Source organism: Fulmarus glacialis, unplaced genomic scaffold (genome assembly GCF_000690835.1).
Source record: "Fulmarus glacialis isolate BGI_N327 unplaced genomic scaffold, ASM69083v1 scaffold3150, whole genome shotgun sequence".
Classification (NCBI taxonomy): domain Eukaryota; kingdom Metazoa; phylum Chordata; class Aves; order Procellariiformes; family Procellariidae; genus Fulmarus; species Fulmarus glacialis.
In genome coordinates, this window is record NW_009189403.1 from 144,488 (window position 1) to 166,524 (window position 22,037).

Consider the following 22,037-nt stretch of genomic DNA (forward strand, 5'->3'; position numbering starts at 1 on the left):
ACTCCCACTGGAGTTTTGCTATGCATCTTAGGTTTTACACAGTCTCTAAAAGAAATACTTCTCTTCAAATCCTACATGCAAAGGTTCTGAACCCATCAAGGAAGCCAATGGCAAAACTTTCTTTCTGAACCACCAGACCAAACTTTTCTCTCAGCAGTTGTCAGAAATTTTTGGCAGTTTTAATGCATCTGGTCTGGATGTAATCCACTGGAGTTTTGCTATGCATCTTAGGTTTTACACAGTCTCTAAAAGAAATACTTCTCTTCAAATCCTACATGCAAAGGTTCTGAACCCATCAAGGAAGCCAATGGCAAAACTTTCTTTCTGAACCACCAGACCAAACTTTTCTCTCAGCAGTTGTCAGAAATTTTTGGCAGTTTTAATGCATCTGGTCTGGATGTAATACTATCACTCCATGTTTTGCCTGCAGTGATCAAAGCCTGTATTGGAGTCCCTTCCCGCTGCACACAGGTTAAATTTTAAAGGAACTCAGAAATAGGAGCATGTTAGGCCCATTAGTAGAAGGCCTGGGAGTTTGAAGTTGGTCTATAGCAGGGCTATAGAGATCAACAAATGTGTCTGCTCAAATTCCTGGTCTGGAAATAAATGGCTTGGCAGCATGAAGACCATTCACATATAACATCATCTTTAATTTATGCTATATCAGGAGGTTCATAAGCTTCAGAGAGAAAGGCACTGAAGATTCAGACTCATAACAGTTAATCAACCTTTTCTGCCATGTTGGCTTATTATTAATATTTGCTACTATTGTTTCTTCCCTCCTTTTTCAGATATTTGTATAGTGCCCCACTGTGAAGCAGTTCATTCAAACAAGCCTCTTATCCCATCTGAAGCCTCCTACTGCAGACAACAGCAGTTAAAAGCACTTCTCTGGATCTGGACTCAGCACCGTACCCCAACAGCCACATCATTCAAGGATCTGATGCATTTTTACCAGCATGTAAGACTTTTGAAGGCTGTGAGTCACTTAGCAATATAATACATTCCCAGTCAGCCAACTTAGCTTGCAGTCAAGGGCCTGAGCAACCGATGCTAGCGTTAATTTAAATATTAACATAGCGATTAATACTATACTTATATAGTTAGTATTACTATTATATATTACTTATATACTTACACTTAAACACAAAACAATGCCTAAAGCGTGACTGATTCATGAGGCCAGCGTGGCTGGAGGTGCTGGACCTACCGTTTCGACCATTTTGTTTCAAGGTATTTGCTGACAGCTGAATGGCGCTCCCGTGGCCCATGTTCTGGGGAAACTTCAGATCTTCCAGATTTCCATCTGTGCTTAGTCTTGCAACTTCCAGCTCTGTTTGCAAGAGACACCAACACTAAGAAAAATCTCTACAGAAATAATCTTCGACACGACACTTCAGAGCTACAAAATGGTGTTCCAGACCGTCTGAGAGCAGAGGAATCAACTTACAATGTTTCATGCTAGACTCTGTTTGGGCTCCTATTTCTTTTTAAATCTTTGCCCTGAAGAAGTTTTAAATTTAATTTAAAAAAAAAGCAAATAAATTTTACTCTCTGTGGAAGACAAAAGACAACCAGTTCTTGTAAACAAGAACCTCAGGATATTAAGGACAATGCTTAAAATGAAAATCTGAAAATGCTAGTTCTTTGCCACTGGCGATTGGTACTTTCTGTAAATATTATCAGTGCTCGGGATCTGTATTCACAGAAATAGAAAGAAGAGTTGTTCTCATTTCACATATGCACAGTGGGAGTGCTGGTGCTTTCCATCATGCTTGTTTTTTAATTAAAATCAACAATCAGCCAAATAAAGACACAAATTTGTATGAAATGAAACACAATTGCATTACAATGAACAATCTCCCTGTGAAGCGGTGCTCTCATTGCTTTAGCACAGATTTTGCCTTCAAAGCCAGGAGTAATAAAGGCAGGTGAGGTTCTCATTTTCCATGGGATTACAAGGGTAGTGAGCTGCCTTATTCCTTTAGGCTCTTTTGGAAAGACTTTTAAGTCCTTCAGACAAAGGGCCAAGACATACGTAACAAATTGCTCTCCAGTTAATCTAGGGGCCAAGACCGAAGCCAGGTTTCCCAGCCTTTACTCTCCCCTCTGGTTGCTCTTGGTATTTATGGGATCTGTCCCTTACGGATGTTGTCAGTGTTTTCTCGGACGATGTCCGTCTTCAGCAGGTTATCAGCCAGCACAAAGGCACTATCCTCCACAGTGTCGAGTAACTTGGTGGCTGCACGCTGCTGTTCGCTTGCGTTCAGGTCCCTCCACGCATTCAGAGCCTGTGGCTGCAGGAGGTTGTTCACCGTCTCCACCATGGCCTGCAAGGGAGAGGGATCGAGTGAGAAAGGGCTCTAGCGAACCTAAAGCACCATCGAGACCTCTGACATACGCTCAGTCCCATCCTCCACACACATCAGTTTATAGGGAGAGGACAGCATCTCATTTCCCCACCCATTGGGGCAGCCTGCAATGGAGCCAGGCATCATTTATCCCATCAGATGGGAGAGGGAGGAAATGTTGATTTTATTCTAAATGCAGACTGGGAATAGTGCTTTTCTGCTTCCGTGACCAGCAGCTCTGGGCTTGGAGGAATTAAGAAGGAATTAGGGGTCGTGGGGTAGACAGAGGGGAGATGAGGAAATCATTAAGGAAACATGCAGGAAAATAATTTCAAAACCCATCTGTGAAGCAGGTTGCTGCTACCTGCAGCACCAGAATTCAAGAGTAGGGCTGGGGCACCCAAGGAAGGTATTTCGTATCTGCAAGGGCTATGCTTCTTAGGGCGTTTCCCACCACATAACCTCTGGCAGGCAGGCATGAAGACACAGAGATAGTTGAGTTATGCCACTTCATCCAGAGAAGCAGCAGGTGCCCGTAGAGATTTAGTTAAGACACTACATTTCAAATTGCTCCATTCAGGAAGGAGTCAGCCTCGCGGTAACAACTTTAGTCCCTCCTGCGGTGCACCTTCTGCCCTGGGCTGCCACGCACAAAGAGCTCTCCCATGGAGAACTTCCCACAGGTTAATCTGGATGCGCATCCAGGATCACACGAAACCGTGCTGGCCTCATGATTGCAAAATTACAGCAGTAGAGCCTACCCAACCTGAAGGTTTTGCTCAACCTAAAACCCCCGCTTAGTTACTAACCAGAGCTGACTCAACTACCTTCCAGCTAACGTTTTTTAATGAGACCAGCTGTACCAGTTGGTAGACTGATTATGCAGAGGAAAAGGAGGAAAAAAAAAAGATACTTTAATCATGCTTTCTTCTGCTGGTTAGTGTCTCGCCACCAGGCAGGCCTGCCCCACAAACACCTCCACTGCCAGCTAATGCTGATTGCAGAAACCAACCTTCACTTTGAGATGAAGTTGCCATTCTTAATAATTTTCTGTATGCTGAATGTGTAGGCATCAAACTCACAACTCTATTCTGCAAGGCAAGGACAGTCCCATGGGATTTCAACATGTTGCAAGCCTAAAGGATACCCCATGGGCTCACTTCCATGGCTACTGTACAGTATTTACTCCTGACAGTGTTTCTAAACCCACCTGTACAACACGATGTGTGAAAAGAAGATATGGCATGGGCCATTCTCCAGCAGAGCCCTCAGGAGGAGTGTTACATGGCACAGAGAATGCGGGGCGTCCTGACTCACTCATCAGCCGTGGTCAGATGCAAATGTGCAATGGGAGAATATAATCACATCAAACCAGAATTTGATTTTATTGCTACATCCAGGTGACCTTCAAAAAAATTTCAACTACAGCAAGGTTCAAGGAGAAGCAAAGACAGCTAGACCTGCTGGTGCTTTTAATCCCAGCAAAGACTTTTCACTGACACACTACCATGTGCATTTTCATCCTAAATGTGCTTGAGGCTGGAAGGTTTCTTACACCACCATGGTTCCTGTTGGAAGACTGAGCCAGAATCGGGCTCCTCTGACAGTACAAAGCTCCTGCTCTCCAACCTACATTTATTCATGATCAATTAACTCATTTGTTCTTGTGCCAAGCCTCTCCTGTACCTTAAATAGATCTTCCCCTCCCTGGCAGCTACTGCCCTGGTCCCTTGATTAATAGACAACATTTCTCTTGAGCCTCACAGCTTGGTTTGCCAAAGCATGGAGTAACCCATGCTTCAACCTCTGAAGCAAACCAAAATGGCTGAAAATCTTGTCCTCTAGTGCTACTGCAAAAATCTTTTTGCTGTCAAGCCTTTACAATCCAGGACTGCAATCCCTTTCTCATTTGCTGTTAAGTGGAACTTATTAAACATAAATCCATTTATCATACTGATTATTAAACTGATTTCCCTAATTAGTCTAAAAAGCATCTTAACACATTTAGTATGTGTACACAAAAAGCTGGTTGACTTTAATAGTCAAGAAGAAATACTAAAAATTCATAGCATTTAAGTGGGGTTTTTTTTCGGTGTTTTAAAATCTGGAAGACTGACCTTTGTAGCTCTTAATAAAATTCTGTAGTTTACTTTGGTAGCTTATCTCTTTACAGGCAAAAAGGAGGTAGTATTCTTTTCCAGTGATCTAAAAGCTTGACTATTTTACTGTGCAGATTCTACACAACACGGTGTTTTCTTGCAAAGATCTTTTATGCATGGAAAGCAGAAAACGAGGGGCTTTTTCCCCTTTCAATGTTATCACGCAGACTACAGTTTGCCTTACTTCCATTTAGCTCAGCTACTAATGGTGTCTTTAAATCTCTGCTAAAACAACATCCTGGATGCTTTTATCAATATCTGAAAGGTGGAAAGAGTCTTTGCAGCAGATCCAGCTCCTGGCTCTGGATGGAAAGGTAATGCCTATTTGTCAAAACATGAAACAGATGCCAAAATATTTGTGTTATGGTGAAACATCTGCTGCAAAGATTTTACCCCAGAAAAATTATTTTATCTAATGCATTTTTTATTTTTATTTTTTTAAATGTGTGTGCATGTGTGCATGCAAAGTTTGAGAGAGAACACCAATTAGGCCTAATGTGCCACTTCCCGCACAATGTGTACTCCCCACCCAATGAACGTGGTGCTGATGAGCATCCATCCTCTTGAAGTGACTAACCTGAAACCAGCCATTTCACACCACTTTGGATCTGGGGTCTGATGGAAAAGCTCCAGAAAGATTTCCGAGGACTTTGGGTCAGGTCCTTAGCACGTATCTGAACAAAGCTGGTAGACTGTCTTCGTGGGCATTACATCCGAAACGAATTTAGTCCATAGCTTTCCCCAGAGGGTCACTCCTCTCACCTGTCTCAGCGCATTAATGAAGTGTTCCCCGCATTATATTTCTGAGTGCAGCACTTAATTATGGCTGAGTGCTGCGGGCTGAAGCCAAGGAGATGAGGTGCTAATGAAATGTTTGCATTTTGGACAGGAGCTGAGGTAGGTGTTTAAAAGAAACAAAACAGCTGTTAAAGCAACAGTGTCTCTTGAGACAGAGATGCCAACTGGGAAAAGTTGGGCAGGGGAGCGGGAACTGTGGGAAGGCAGGCACACGGGACAAGGATCGGCCTGTTTGCATTTAAGCGGAGCCGTCATGGTTTAGGTGGGTTTGGCACCTGCTCCAACGACTTTGTGGTCTGATGAAGTCCCAGCATAGAAGAAGCAGCAGTGCCAAGCTCCCAGGAAAGCTTCTCAGTGACCAGTGGAAGGAGGGTTAGCCCTGACGGAGGACCTTTGAAATGAAGAAGGCATGAGATAGGTGTGCTTGGGAGCTGATGGCATGATAGGTTTTACCTGAGATCCCTGGTGATTGTGATAAAGGTGGGGACTTTCAGAGGGAGCTAGGAAAGTTCTGACCTAGTTTCATCCCACCTCACTTCAAGAATTTAACATGCAGCCAAGTTGGGAGCCCAGACGCTCTCTAGTTTCTCTCCCCACTCAAAGTAGAAGCAACTACAGCAACTCCCCACTTAGGTGCCCAAAGTCACACAAGATTAATTCTATCCCTGAAGAACCCAACATCTATTAAAGGATGCTGCATGTCTACCTCACTGAAGACCCTGTCCTTGCTTTCCAAACTAAAAGACTTCCTCTGCTGTGGTTTTCTTCTCTTCCCCTGCCTGATCCCTCTTCCAAATGCAGCTCAACTGGGTAAACAATTTCCAAAGCACCCTTGTGAGCCTCATGCAAAATAAAAATGTGGGGCTTGGAGCCCAAACATACCTCAACATCACCCACAGCATGGCACCAAACCAATGCCATGGTTGCTGGAGCTTAATGAATAAAGAGCACAAGCACACATATGCTCAGGGAGAAGGACAAAAGTAACTCAAATGACATCAAGGGAAAGCTTTCACAAGGCATAGCTTGCTTGTTTGTAGCCTAAGATCAAATGAGGGAAGAAGGGCATGGCAGAAAGCAGCCAAAAAGGAAGACTTTCCATTTGCCTTTCTATCCCGAGATATGTAGGTGTAGCTGTATGCTACCTGTGATGTCAGGGTACCTATACATGCAAAGCCAAACCCCCTAAATACAAGCCCGTAAAGAGCAACCATCCTGGGTCAGAGAATATTAGACTTGGTGGACCTTTCATGTCTCCAGCAGTGGCTACAACTGGACATCGAGAGAAGAGCAAGAACATGCCAAGCATAGAAGACAAATCCCATGATGGTGATCCCTTTCATTATGCGGTTATATAGCACCACAGAGTGTACATTCAATGTAAATAAATGTTAATAAATTGCAGAGGGAGATTTTTTCCCCAAATAAGGGCATATGCTCATGGTTTCTTGATTTCGTCCTGAGGTTACAAAACAGAAACAAATTGTAAACCTTCCTTCTCAGAGACTTACAAATGGGTATTAAAAGATATATTGTCAAAAGGCAACTAGTTAGGAGTCTTACAGTAATTATACATTACTGAAAGGCCAATTGTACATATCCCATTGATTTCCTTTGTGACAGCTGCTTCATTCTCCAAAACTGAATTTTGCTTGTTCATTTATTTTTATCTTCTCCCCCTCTAGAAATGTCTGGTGAGAATATCTGGCTATGTGACACACACGTTTAAACCTAGGAGGGGAGTATATATCCAGTGATACTACATCCATTTCTTTATCTCTCACTGTACCAATATCCAAGGCACTGCTCTTTGACAAAAGCAGTTTCTGTAATGTAAAATCTGTCATTAATTGGGAGTCAACACTGGAAATCACTAAGAGATGTTAGACATACTCAATCTCATTACCAAATTTGGGACCAGACTGCATTGTGCTATGGTGCTTAAGCACAGCAACTCTAACCTTAGAAAACCAGCAGCTCTCCTAGAGTTAGGACCTCCCTAAACTTTTCGGTCATTTCGGCCTCTCACTGAGCAGCTGATGGAAGAACAAAAACCCCAACAAACTTAAGACTGGAGAAAATACTGCTTCATGGCAAGTGAATACCAGCAGGCCCTGCAGGGAACATTGGTTGAATGAGTAATTTTCAAGTATGCAGTTTGTCCTTCCTTACAAAGGAGCACCTCCTTGAGACTGTACACACTGTATACATTATTTTGCACGGAACCTACATCAAGGTCGTACTTCCTATAGCAGCTTTGGGAGAATGAGGACAGTGGCACAGGGCATTAAAGCACTTTTGCAATGACATCTCTAATTAAAATATCTGCATTTTATAACTTTCAAAGCTCTGTCTCATACTGCTAACACTTGTCTTCCTTGATCTCACAGGAATATTTCATGCAATGCACTTTCAAAAATTAGGATAGAAGGAGCTACAGCAACAAGGCTGTGCTTTGCATCAGTAGACTAAAATCACGGCTGGTGCAAAACAAGGAATGCTGTACCAAAGGCGTTTGCTGGCACAGCCTCATCAAAGGAGGTTTGCTCACCCTTTCTGAGAACAGCAGTGCTAAGACTGTAGAGTGAAATCGCACAGACACAGCCTCAGACTGTGCTTACGGTCTGAGGTTCTGGTCCTGCTCCAAAACAAGTGCATCATCATCTTTATTCAAAGCACGCAAAAACATTACTAGCCCACTTTTTAATAGCAGCTTGAGGTTTTTTGGCAAATCAGCAGAGAAAAAAAGCATGAAAACCCTTTCAGGTCCACAGTGCACAGTGAAAATGAAAAACCCGTCAGAGAGCAGATGCACTGAAATGTGGGTGTGGTTCAATGATCACAATGTTATGCTCTTTTTTCCTTTTTCCTACTGGAAAGCAGTAGTACTTTAAAAAAGCTTACCTGCTTCCTTACTCAAGAACAGCTGGTTTTGCTCTGTATTCATATGAAACACCCAGTGCTAAAACAAAACCTTTTCTTAAGCTATCAATATTTGCAAGCCTCCAAATCAATTGAGTTAAAGGCACAATCAATGCTACTGATGGCAAGTTCTGCTGGAAGTTGTGTGATTCTTGCCTCTGGCCAGAAAAAGCACCGGTACAAGAGAAACTCCCATTAACTCTGAATGTACCTGGCCAGAATGGGCCCTCTGGAGAAGAGGACCAGCATGAAAGCACGGATCTGGGCATGCAAGGAGTCGTTTCTGGCAAGGTTCTTTGCATTGAAAGGGACCAGCTCAGGAAATGACATGTCTTTTTAGAGTGGCAAATGGACAGCACCCTCATCCCACTACACAATCAAACTGGAACATTCACCCGCTCTGTGAGACTTCATGTCAAAAATAGATACACATGTAATTTCTTCAGCTTCCTAAACAAGGAAAAAGTCATTTTGGATAAATGATGGTGTTAAATCCTACTTCTTAGCTGAGAAGTGCCTTCAAATCTGTCTGACAAGGCTCTTCACCCTCAGATGGTTTTTCACCTTGTCGTTTATTCTTTTAATTCCAAATTAAAATTTGTCTCTGGCAAAGCATAAGTAAGCATACTGGAGACAATTTCTTACAGGGAAGCCCAGCTACTGTCTAAGGCTTTTTACAAAGCAGTAAGGTCATCACAAAACAATTATAATATTCAATGAAATGGACAAACACATATTTAGATTGAAACTAGCTGAACCACGACGAGTACTTAAAAATAGATCAATCGTTAGATTATCTACTGCTAATCTCCGCTTCTGCCTTCAAAACTGAGCCAGAAACACTAGCCCACATCTAATACCAGAGTGGTGATTGGCAACTGATGAGTTTTGGTGAACTCAGCCAAAACCTACTACTCAGGGCAAAGGCAAGAGGAGATCTTCCCCCGACCTTGCAGAGGGATTTCTAAAATTGCTCCATAGATTGAGAGCAAAGGCTCTCAAAAAAGAGTATGCAACCTTCTCTTTTCAACTCTACCGCAAATGTTTATGCTGTGGCTACAGGAACTATACTGACTCAGAAATGGCCTGAATTTCAGCAGCGCTGAGAACTCACTGCAGTGAGAAGAAAGGCACTGATCTTTATTAAAATTAGGCCATCTACAAAATGCTTAACTATGGAATTAACGGTCTTGCACTAGACATGCAATGCTTGCAATCTTGGCCTTGAAGTACCAATAATCTCCTAACGGGAGCACACAAAAAAATAGGAGATCTGAGAAATATAAGAAGGTTACAAATTACAGGTTATGGTTTTGCTTTGCTTAGCATACGAGGAAGAATGTTTTAAGGTCAGAAGGCATCTGTAGGACTGAAATAAAAGGAACCAATTGGGAAGAAGGATATAACATACGATCTATTTCATCTAATGAGATCTTCCCTGCAGAATAAGCTGAGAACTGCATTTATGAATCATCTGTATTTGCTGCCCTACTGTTCGGGACTTGAGACTATACAAGCAACTGCTAGAGTAATTACACTGGGGAAGCGAGCAAAGCTGTAGCAAGAAAGGAAAATGGCTTGCAAACAAGAAATGCCTCTTTGACAGAATATCCATAGCCTTCAAGGGAACTCCTAGGGAGTCCATGAGATTCATCCTTTCCTCCAATGGTCCAAATCAAAGGGACATCTCCCACTGACCTCTATGGCAATTCATACTGAGACTTTTTACCAGTGCCACCAGATTCCAGGACTGACTCAGCCTAAAGCAGAGAGTAAGCACATAGCAATGCAGAAAACGCTAGATTTTTTTCTCAGTTTTGCTATGTTACATGTGGGCACATAACCATAGGTGTAGCTCAGTTGTAGGTAGAGGAATATGCGGTCACCTTCCTTGTTAATATTTATGCGAGGAATTTTGGAGTCTGGTGACAAACCCAAGGCTGCTGCTTTGATCCTCCTCTCCCCTAACAACAAGCTCACTGCGGCAGAAACATGCAGGGTGGGGATTTCTAGTTTCGCTCTTGCTGACACAAATCAAGTGCAGGTTTCTCAAGCTGTGAAGTATATTAAGTTCACAGAGTTTTAACAAAGGGCTACCAAACCGCAGAACCCCGCTGCGAGTCACACTTCTTTCAGATGTCCTTTTAATTATATTAAACGAAAGTTTGGGGCACTTTGATGCTGATAGGCAAACATCTCGATCTCTTGAAAAAGCTGCTAAAAGTACTCCCTGTAGCTATAGTTAATATACGACATTGTATGCACACTGCTAGCCAATTTATTCCAGCCACTTTAACGATACCTCGCCTGACACGGCACGCAGAATAGCATCAGGAGTCCAGCAATGCACAAATCATTAGAGGACTCTGAAAGTTGTTTGACACGCACCGCGGAGCTCTTTGTCATACAGCCAATTAAGTGACCAAACAAGGAACTCGAAAATCCTCATTAATTTGCCCCTTTCTATATAAATGGAGGTCAGAGTCTTTCTTGTCACAGGCACAACAAGAACACAAGTAAATGCAGCATAATTCAATTTACGCTCCCACTCAGAGCCACAAGTTTCTTTCGTTTAGTCTTCACGGAAGTTGGGACCAGCCATGCAAGCAAGCAAGAAGTAGGACAAACAGAATTAATCCACTTTAAATAGTACTGGCTAAGTCCCAGATGCACCTTTTATCTGCTGAGAGCTACTAGGTTAGCAAACAAAAAAAAAGTCTCTTCTACTCAGCTCTAAACTTAATGCCTTGAATCCTCTGAGGAAAGCCTTTCATTTTTTGCTTAGTACAGCAATTCAAACACCCCACATTACAAGCGTGAAGCATTCAGAAAAATTCCAGGAGAACCAGAAGGACAACTCTGACTGCAACCGCCCACCACTGTCTGCTACCTGGAACCTGCCAGCAGCTCAGCACCGGCTTCATCGGTGGCTCCGATGACACCTGCACCCAGAAGCTCTTGTGATCTTCACGGAGTGGGTGGCACCTTCATAATCTTCGCCATTTGCTGTACAGACAAACCCAGAATTACAAAGCAGGGCAAGCTGATTTACAGGACAGCCCACAGGATGGCAGGAACCAGAGCAGCAAACACCATGAGACCAGGAAAATGCTGCAAAAGCAACGCTCTGCTGCCTCCTTCCACCTTTCCCACAAAGCTGCCACTCAGGCTATCTATTGTATTCACCAGCCTCCAGCTTTGAAGCCACCGACACTGGCTTTAAAAAATAAAAACCCAAAAAGAATAGGAACCCTGTGAAGTTTTTGTCTTCCCAGATCTGCATCCCAAACGCAGCATGCAATTTCACATGGGAAGAGGCTGCCGGCTGGCACCGCAGGGAAAGACATTGGCGTCATGATGCCCCAGAGCTCCAGCCCACAAATCCAAGCGAAACAAGGAGGTGAGGTCAGATTTTGCCATCAGGTGCATATATGTGATAAAAAGACTCTACATGCCTGGATGTGGTATGAGCCTTTATTAAAGCTTGTGTTTCCAGCTACTAAATATTACAGCATAATTCTCTAATTTTATTCCCCATGTTTAAGTTTTCCCTGTTAATATGGCCTCACTTATTGCAATATCTGAGTACTCAGCCTTTTTTTTTTTTCTTTACTACCCCACCTCTGTTCCCAGAGGCCAGGGGAATTGTACCCATGGCATTTTAAGTTGGGGAGCTGAGAAACAGTGAGCACATGCCATTTGTGGAAGGGCATGGAAGAAATCTGTGACACCAAACCCAGTTTCACAGCCCCCAAAAGACAAATGTTTCATGTTTTCTACAACTCCAGTGCTTCAGTTTAAGGAGAAACGCCTTTGGAAAATGAAGAATTATCAATTCTGAAAAAATTACAGAAAATTCATACTGGCTTACGTCACATACCGGTCACCAAATGAAGCTATGCTAATCAAATGTGTCACCCGTTGTGACTCATTCTCCCACACATAACTTTTCCATCCCTTTCCCAAAATAGAGTGCAAGAACAGTGCACTGCAGAAAGGTGGGCATGAGAGATGTAGATCTCTGCTCTCCAAAAAGCCATCCATTGGGTCCAAGCTCTCCTTAGCTAATGGAGCACCTCTCCAAGGCCACTCACTCTGTCCATCTTGGATATCCACCTTGGTCAGCTCAGCCTAAGTTGACTCTTAGTATCACAAAGTAAAGCCCGTGTGGCAGTTTCTTAAATATCACCGTGACTGAAAAATCTCCCAGCAATTTATCTAGTCATTATATTAGTATGTATTTATCACGACACCTATCGGGTTGGTTCTTGTTGGATTTTTGAGACAAAAAAGATCATTTACCACACTTGCAACTAAAGGAGCAGCACTTGTAACCTCTATCTCTAGTAAACAAAATCCCTGAGCTTTTAATGCAACAAATATTGTGACACTGCACAAATTAAATCAATATTTGTTTTAATTATAAAGTTACCCAGAGAGATGAGATGATAATCTGATACGGCATTCCCAGTCTCATATTTGAATAACTCACAAAATTTCCAGATTTGTTTTACATATTTATTTATATTCATTTATTTTGGGCTCAAGAGGACTTTACACCCCAATCGCTACAGGGGCTCTGTCATGACTACTTAAATTTGTCAGCCCAAAGAAAACAGTAAGACTGATTTTAGCAATTATTATCTTCTCAAGTCACCCTCCTCCTCCCCAAAATCCACCTTTTCTCAATTGCACTTTTGATATTTACAATTGCTGGACATCTCTCACATAAACTTTGTACTGCACTTTCCTTTGTCTAGGGAGCACAGGATTGAAGGTACACTTCCAGCCCTGTAAGTCGAATTCAGCCATGGATGCTATTCACAATAATGGGATCAGCACACGGAGATCATGTCAGCAAGGTTGAAAACTTTATTTCTCTGCCATCAGTGGCATATTTCCCAGTGACTTCCCACCTCCCATTGACTTCAGAAAGTCCGTGATTTCACCATTTAAGATTTGTTGAAAAATCTCTGCTAAATTGCCTTAGCCAGCCCAGACATTTCACTGCCTGGTAAAGGATAAGTGCCCTGTAACAGGAATATCTGCAGCCACATTTAATTGCTATTACAGACAAACTCTCCCACACATGATTTTTTGATGACTAGCTACTTGATTTTCCAAATGGAAACATACTATATGAAAATATGTCCAGATACATTATTTCACCTCCATATAATACAAAGCAGAGCTGAAAAGGTTCAATTAGGTCATCTAATTCATTCTTCAAGCCCTCTATTACAGGACTGTCCTCTTCAATACATTTACCAGCTTTGTCCATATTTATACTAAACAGCTCAGGCAATGAGCTTTCATCAGTTTTTGCCTACTAAAGAGGTAGGCGCATGATTAATGTTTAAACACACAAGTAATCTTTCCAAGTGAAAGGGAAGAAGTCCTTGAAATTAAGGGTAAGATGAAGTTTGTGCGGAATATTCAGGCTTTATTCTATCAATACCAAGCTTTCTGTAGAGTATATTAAACTCCCTATTCACTACTGTTCGAAAGAAGACAGAAAGACCAGGAGCATGCATCGACTGTAGAGTACACCTGTGCAGCTAGTGAAAAGTACAACTATGGGTCAGGTAGCACCCAAGGTCCCCAACAGGACTGTGTGGTCCATGGTCAAACCAGACTCACCAGGTTTCCAGTGGTACCAGTAGACAAAATAGCTAGCTTGGGAGTGAGCGTTGCACTGTAAACTTTCCTAAATTCCTTCAAATGCTAGTTACTTTCTCTGGGATCTTAAGAGAAGTCACTCCAGACAATGGATGTGTAACTCCATAACTCATCTTTATCCATTAATGTATAAGGAAGGGAAAAGGTGACTTTCTCTCATGACCATATCCAAAGCGAAAACAGACAGCCTACCAGCCCAGAGGGGTAATGTTTTATTTTTAATGTCCTAGAAATCTAAACCATCTAATCCCACATGCTAAATGAAATATAAGCTCACAAAATAAAGTCAATACCGACTGCAGGAAGTTGAATTTTGCAGGAAAATTCAGGCATAGACAGCCCCTTCCAGAAACATGGGGTTCATTTTTACACCTCTGTATGTTACACATGCACATATAAACAATGATCAACCACCCATAAGTACAACATCAGTGTTCATAAGCACAAGACAGAAATTAGAAGGTAAAACATTCACATTTCTTAAAGCAGCATTAACTCACCCATTGTATACAAACAGGTTTATATAAAAGTCACTAGAGCAAATGCTATAAGGCAAGGTGACAGGATAAATACCATAACCCGAGGCTCCACTCTTGAAAAGCCTACAAGTGGGTCTTTCCAAAATGCTGGGGCTTGACTTTGTTCATGTAAAACACAATGTAAGCCTACAAAATTCAGGCCACAGCTGGGTGAACTTTATTACGTTATGTTCCTAATCCTATATTTAGTTTGCAGCACTCTCCTCCTTCCTACATCCCTCTGTGAGGACACTCTGCATTTCATTACAATCTTACCTCCTCCCTTATGCCAATTGTTGCCATTTCAAATTGTTTCTAAATTTGCAAGTATAAGAGGGGAAGAAAGAAAACTAAGGAAATGCAGGCGGCAATTATATGAGTGACATGCCGCAAGCGAAACCCAGCTGGTCTGGAGACACCTCCGTGAGGAGGAATTCTGCATTCTATACTTGCACGCATCCATACTGTCCTGCTTATTCCAATGGCCGGATGAGTCTTGTCAGATCTCTCCTGTGGTTTTTCCCTTTCTGGTTCAGAGATTTTGGCCCAAATTTTTGTGAAGTCTGAGAGCAACTGAGCAGGTGGGGGGAGATGAAGAATGAAATTATCCTGTAACCTTAACCTTAGAACTTGCTGCCACAAAGATGGTAATAATCAGATTATTCACAGAGACAAGACCCACTTCACAGTCATTCAGTCAACCAACTGGACACGTGTATTAAAAACACAAGAAATACCTGGACATAGGCCCTGCAAGAGCGCTCCCTTTTCTGAAGCTGAGTCCATAAAGACAGCAGATTAAAGACGGAATAGAAAAAACAAGTTAGTGACAGAACAAGGGAAAAAAAATTGAAGAAAACGCCCATGAAAAAAACCTTATTTCTCTCTTAAACAGCTCCTGAAAACCAACCAAACCAGAAGAAGCATGCGAGTTAGGCAGCAGTGGAAGGCTGGAAGGACTGGCTCTAGAAATATGGGTTAATCCTTTTTCAGTGAAGTAAAGCACAGACCAGCAACTTTGCAAGAGCAGCTGTTAGATGGTAGGAGACACTGAAGTCAAGTAGAGATGCTCAAGAGATCATGTTTTCCTTAGAGCTTGGAGATCACACATGATATTTCCACATCGAACAAGGCTGGAAAGGATAGGGCTGATGGTTATTTACATAAAAGGAGTGTGGGCTCTGCAGTCAGACAGCACTGATGGCACAGTGAGGTATAATCAAGCTTTGGACGAGCAGGACCAATTCCAGGGAGCAAGATGTATGCAGGACTGCATCGTGATACAGGATGGACCTGTACGGACCCATCCTGATACACCTGCTCAGGTCTCTGGCTCAAGGCAAAACCTATAGTGCTCCAGCTTCACTGCTGCGAGCTTGCTTAAAGCCAGCTCAGGCACATGTCGAGTGTGATAACACATTGCACTGAAGGAGAGAGCATTGCCCAGGGCTCCTGATAGCGTAAAGGGCCACTGAAGAGCACATAACAATGAAAAGGGAATCAGATGTAGTATTTCCAATTGAGGCCATCCTCTCCCTTTGGATTAAACTGCTTCTCCAGGAATGCATTTTCCAGTCCTCTCATACGGAGTTGTGCTTTCTTTTGTAATTCCTGGGCCTAAATGCTTTATGTGCTGAACAGCTTTTCCACAAAGAACCCCACCTTTTCCAGGAGCCATGTTTGGGACTGTACTGTGATATGCACTTGCATGCCTCCTGCCTGATAACTGCACTTTAGTGTGTCATGAAATTCAAACGGGCACTTATTTACCTCCCCAGGACCTTGCAGGCAGTCTGCAGCAGTGAGCTAGAATTGGTGAGCTCTGCATTGGTGCAGCTAAGCCTCGCAAAATCAGGCTGCTCAGAGCCACTGGCTTGGCTGGGTTTGTTTTTGCTGATGTGCCTGGGTTGGAAATTGCACATCAATAGAGATTCGGGGTAACTTGCGCTCTCAACTCACAGCAGTGCAATCCCATTAGCACAGATGAGAGCCAAATTTGTCCCCGAGAGTTCTGAGGCTCTGAAATAAACAAAATACACCCAGGTATCATGCAATGCCTAATTTCAATTTCTAATTCATCAATTTGTAACAGTAGAAATCTTCCTCTGGGTAAACTTGGCCAGTACGAAGACTTTACAGAAACAAATGGAGATCAAAGAAAGCCTTGCTAAAAATTACAGAGCTATCCACTTGGGGGTCTTGCCAGTCTGCAATAGAACAATTATTACCTTAATTAAGCCTGATCCACTGGAAAGCATAAAGCTTTTAGTGACAGGAAAGTGGCTCCTGAAAGATGATAGCTTTTAAAAATTCTGATTATGCCAGTTTATTTCAATTCATTGTACATCAGCTTGTAAAAAAACAGTACAAAACAGCACAGGTGATTACTTTCAGATCCCCAGCACGTTTCCTTTAATGATTAAAGGAATATTTAATGGCTAGCGCTTACTTTATTTCTTTTTTCTGACAAAACAGCACTAAACAAAACTCTTTGCAAATGACTTTTTTCCTTTTTTTTTTTGGAAATACTCTTGATCAGTGAAGGGGAAAATGGAGCAGTAACTCTGCTGCCTTTTGTTTGCCCAATACTACTTCCAAGTTGAATTCATGCATTCTTAAATGAACACAGAGCAGTTGCTCTTCTAAAGAATTAAGTGGGGAATGAGAGCAAGTAAATTACCGAGCATGTCATTTGGATCACTGACTCGCATCGCTGTTTTGCAGGACTCCACACGGTCCAGAATTTTAATGCGGAGTGCAATTGATTTGTATGAGCTGCTTGTGCAAAGCTGATGGCAGGGGGGGAAAACCTGCAAGGGGGACCCCAGGAGTGACAGCCGAGCCGAGGAGCTCTGCCTTGCCCAGTCTTCCCCTTCCCTTGGTAACTCACACCTGCCCCCATGATACAACCCCATTTCATGTAATCGAAACAAATATCAGAAGGTGGGATATAAAAAGATGAAAAATATGTGCTTGCAAAGCTGAAGTGACAAAATGTTGGATGTGACTAGGGCATATTCAGAAGAGCAAGCAGACTATAACCTTGAAACCCGTTAGTAGGTGACATTAATTGCTGGTTTTACCTGATATTGTCAGACATCACCATCATTTCAAACAAAGAACCATGGTATGATTATAACAAATAATGTTATGCTGATGTAACAGTTAATACAACTATTACCTAGATTGTTATAAAATAGCTGGAAGCACTAATTAAAAGCATCAGGATAACCCAATTCACAGCACATGCAAAGCACATGAGATGCAGGACTTCAATTCCCATGCAGCTGTAATCTTAAACAATCCAGAAGCCCTTTGCATTTAAAACAGTGTAAGTCTACAATAATAACTTACAAGAAAAAACACAATGTTACTTCTCTGAAAAGTATTTCTCTTCAGAAGACACACAAGAAATTTCAGGCTTAGCTAGGATCATTTATTCCCCGAAAAACCTTGGGTCCAAGTTCTGTTCTCACTTACATGGATGCCAGGGCTGTCAGAGCCAGCTACGCAGCTGAGAACAAAATTCTGTGTCTTATTTTAACTGGGTGGCCAATACAACCATGTGCTCATAGCCACAGGGTTCAGCTGTTCTTTGTTCTGATGACCAGGCCCGCATAATTCACCGTCTGAATCCAATATAAGTCCTATCCCATGTGTTTACATACGAGTCAGTGATGAAGAGGGCCTTGGACCAAGGAAGCCCTCAACTTGAAACGTATTCTCACAGACTCCACAGCCTTTATTTCCTCCCATAACTGGCAACTTCTAGCATCTTTAGTATGTAGCAATTCCACTTAATTCTGGAAATTACAAAAGGACTAATAATTCTTCTCAAACAGGAGTCACAGAAACCACACTGTCATCATGCAGTAAGGTGCTTCTGCGCTAAGTCACAGGTCATCACTAAAAAGGCCCTCTAATACTAAACCATCCTGAAGACCTTAAGTGTAAATACGATGGTATCTTATGTGCCTTTGGTAAATGTATCTCCAGTGTAAATAAATGTTTCTGTCTGCTTGTATTTGTTTATATTCATGCATAAAAGTGTTCATTTGACCTTCACATCAGCACCTTGTAATGGTACAAATGAAAAAATCAAAATCCAGACTCTGTCTCTTGGGGCTTTAAATATTGAGATTTTCTGGATCATATTACATGGCATTTCACAGACAGATTCAGCACTGGAAACGCTGGACAAAATTCTGGTCTCATTCACACTGGCACAAGTCCAAAATAATTGCTTTGGCATTACTTGAGTTATTCTCACACTGAGCTATAAGAGCTGAGACCACAATGAAGTACCTGGAGTTCATATATCTACACATCTAAGGGTATACATTTCCCAGCACCAATAGTACACTTGGCATTTACAACTGTTTCGTTTCTCAGCAGAATAAAATACACTGTAAACGAAAAACTGCCAGGTACTCTTGTCTACTACGAAAGAATCACTGCCCTATAATGGCAGTCGTTCAGAAAGACATTTATAATAGCTCTCCATGGAGAGCCAAATCCTTCTTCAGCCTCCTGTCCCTTCCCGAGCCCCTTTGTTTTTACCTTATTTAAGCTGCGTGCAGCACTGTCCTTCCCGCCCGGAGTCAGGTTTCGGAGCTGCACATCAAGCAAGTTCACCAGCTGGACCATGGCGGACACAGAGTACGTGATGTCACCAGCGTACAAGTGGTTTTTTGTGTGCTCCGCAAGCTCCCGGGCAATGTTGGCAGCCATCTCCCCTGACTTCATCTGCAATTGAGAAAGCAGAGGAAAAGGTTGCCCCTGGCTGTTAGTATGATGTTACTCCAGTCCCTTCCAGCCCCACAGTGTTAAGCGAGTGCCCGCAAGAAGAAAAAGAAAAAGAGGAGAGAAGAAGAAGAGGAGAAGAAAAGAATAGAGGAAGAGAAGAAGTTGCCAAGAAGGAAAACTACGGCAAAGGGTCTTCATGGTTTGATCACGTACAGAGTTTGAGTATGGTCTAAATGCAAGTGTTTTTTCCAGTAACCATGCTGGCTTCAACACAACAATTTCTGATCTTCTCACAGGGCACTGCTGGAATTGAGGGGCAGCTGCTTCTTTGCACTGCAGCAGATGCAACCAAAGATGGCATTGCTTTCCATGGGATGCCCATGCTAGGGAGGGCTTCAGTTAACTTGTACCATTGCCTTATCTATGCCACTTGAAAAAAAAAGAAACCACGTAAATAGTCTCTCCTGTCAAGAATGAACAGTTTCTGATTCCAGAAGATTATTTGATAGCGAAGAGATGATTTTTGTTACAACTCCTGTGCAAAAAAGTTCTTTGTAAAAGGAACAAAAATAGATGACTGTCCTGGTTTCGCCTGGCATAGAGTTAATTTTCTCCCCAGTAGCTGGTATAGTGCTGTGTTTTGGATTTAGTACGACAATAATGTTGATAGCACACTGATGTTTTAGTTGTTGCTAAGTAGTGTTTACCCTAGTCAAGGACTTTTCAGCTTCCCATGCTCGGCCAGGTGCACAAGAAGCTGGGAGGGAGCATAGTCAGGACAGCTAACCCAACTGACCAATGGGCTATTCCATACCATATGACGTCATGCTCAGCCTATAAAGCTGGGGGAAGTAGAAGGAAGGAGGACGTTCGGAGTGATGGTGTTTGTCTTCCCAAGTAACCGTTACGCGTGATGGAGCCCTGCTTTCCTGGAGATGGCTGAACCCCTGTCTGCTGATGGGAAGTAGTGAATGAATTCCTTGTTTTGTTTTGCTTGCGTGCACGGCTTTCACTTTACCTATTAAACTGTCTTGATCTTAACCCACGAGTTTTCTCACTTTTACCCTTCTGATTCTCTCCCCCATCCCATCGGGGGAGCGAGGGAGCAGCTGCGTGGGGCTTAGTTGCCGGCTAGGGTTAAACCACAACAATGACATAACCCAGACGAACAAGAGAAAAAAGTTCACAATTCCCATCATGTGTATTTAATACTCAGGTGCTAATCTACCACTTAGCATTTGCACACAGGAGACGTGCTGCTTACCACACTAGCCACTACATCTGTAATGAGGCTAGTGATTCTCAGCATATTAAAGCATACTAACTCAGGAGCCAAAGGCATAAGGCTTCAAGCAGAGGCCCGCTGGAAGGAAAAACCAAGAAGGCTGTTTGGCTGAACCTTCTATTAAAAGAATTTTATTGTCTAGTTGAGTCATAAAACTCATGAATCACCTGCAGTGAAATTCACTGTGTAATTATTTGGGAAGCTCTCTCTTTCCCCCTGTGGCTTTTCCCCCTTTCTTGCTCTGTTTTGCTCTCCCTATCTGGTGCCCCTTTCCTCTTCTATGCCATGGGGATTGGGTCAGGGCAGCTTGTCCCACCTCCTTTCTACAGGCAGCCCACTACGAAAATACTATTGCAGGTTGCTGGTCTTTTTTCGTTATATACCACTCTGTGATCTGGAATGCATATCTATGGGGAATATGCCAGGGATAAGGAGAATTACACACGACGACATTTAAATGAAGCTCCCACTTCTCTGTCAGGCTCAATGACCAACTCTGCTGGGTTCTTTATATGAAATTTCCAATTGTCTTAGCTCCCAACATTTAGAAATGAGGTATTTCTCTTGTTCTTTCAATTTCTGGTGCTTATTATAAAAGCAAGATTCTAGGAAAAGATTGCAGGCTGAGCTTCTACCTCTCTGTAAATCAATTAGCTGAGTTATAAATGAATAACTTACTTCCATCAATTTGACAGCAACAGCCCATCTGATTAAATGAAATCTAACTGAGGATGTTCATATGCTCATCTCAGAGAATTAAAGCATATGATGATATAGATAAGATAAATAAAGGAAATAATGTGTTGTTCTTTCCATTAGAGCAGTGATAACATATATTCAAAAATTGGATTATTTCTTCCTTGTTACACACAAGGCTAATGCCATAGAAACCAGATCCTATTCTTACAGCTGCCTGCTCTCCTAAGCAGCTGAAGAAAGCCACGTATCAGCATAAAGGCTGAATTTTGACCTCTTCTGTGGGCACCCAGAACTTTAAAGAATGACTGCATCAAATCCCTTTACATAAAGAAATAAATTTCAACATTTTCCTGCAGTTCATCGCTGGAGCTTAGCATGTATCATGACACACAGGGTTTCTGTAAGCCTTGCAGAAAACTGCAGTTTTTTACAGATACGTTAGAAAAAAAAACTGCTACCCAATATTTGATGCGTACATTTTCTCTTGGACACGCACCTATGCAAACTGGCATACTCAGAGCAAATTGCTCAGCTGCTATAAAGGCAAACCCAAGAGTTTTCTTTCCCTGTAATAAGCCTCTTGTTGCAGCCTGCCGGGTGCCGTTGTTCCTACCTGTCTGCAAAAGCGGTGCAGGCTGGTCACTAATAAACCCTTTTCTGTTTATCTTGGACTGATCCTAAAAACTGCAAATCTGAGGAATTCTAGGGTGACCAAATAAACACCCCAAATTAGGCAACAGTGGAAGAAATAAGTGCTCAAGCCTCACCCCCCAAGCCGCAGAAGGCAAAGGCGGGGACTGGGAGAATGAAGAACCACCCACTGTAGGAGAAGATCAGGTTCGAGACCATCTAGGGAACCTGAAGGTGCACAAGTCCATGG

At 42.5% G+C, this 22,037-nt stretch overlaps 1 protein-coding gene across 1 annotated transcript in view; it reads right to left on the bottom strand.

The window, feature by feature from the left end:
• The window catches only part of LPHN3 (latrophilin 3), a gene marked incomplete at its 5' end in the record, with an annotated part of 87,390 nt that extends 68,217 nt beyond the window's left edge, over nucleotides 1-19,173 (bottom strand). The window contains 4 exons of the mRNA XM_009581750.1: nucleotides 1,211-1,333; nucleotides 2,147-2,330; nucleotides 15,165-15,203; nucleotides 18,988-19,173. Coding sequence (XP_009580045.1) covers nucleotides 1,211-1,333; nucleotides 2,147-2,330; nucleotides 15,165-15,203; nucleotides 18,988-19,173 — 532 coding nt within the window. The remainder of the gene's footprint in view (nucleotides 1-1,210; nucleotides 1,334-2,146; nucleotides 2,331-15,164; nucleotides 15,204-18,987) is intronic.
• Nucleotides 19,174-22,037: the final 2,864 nt, after the last annotated feature.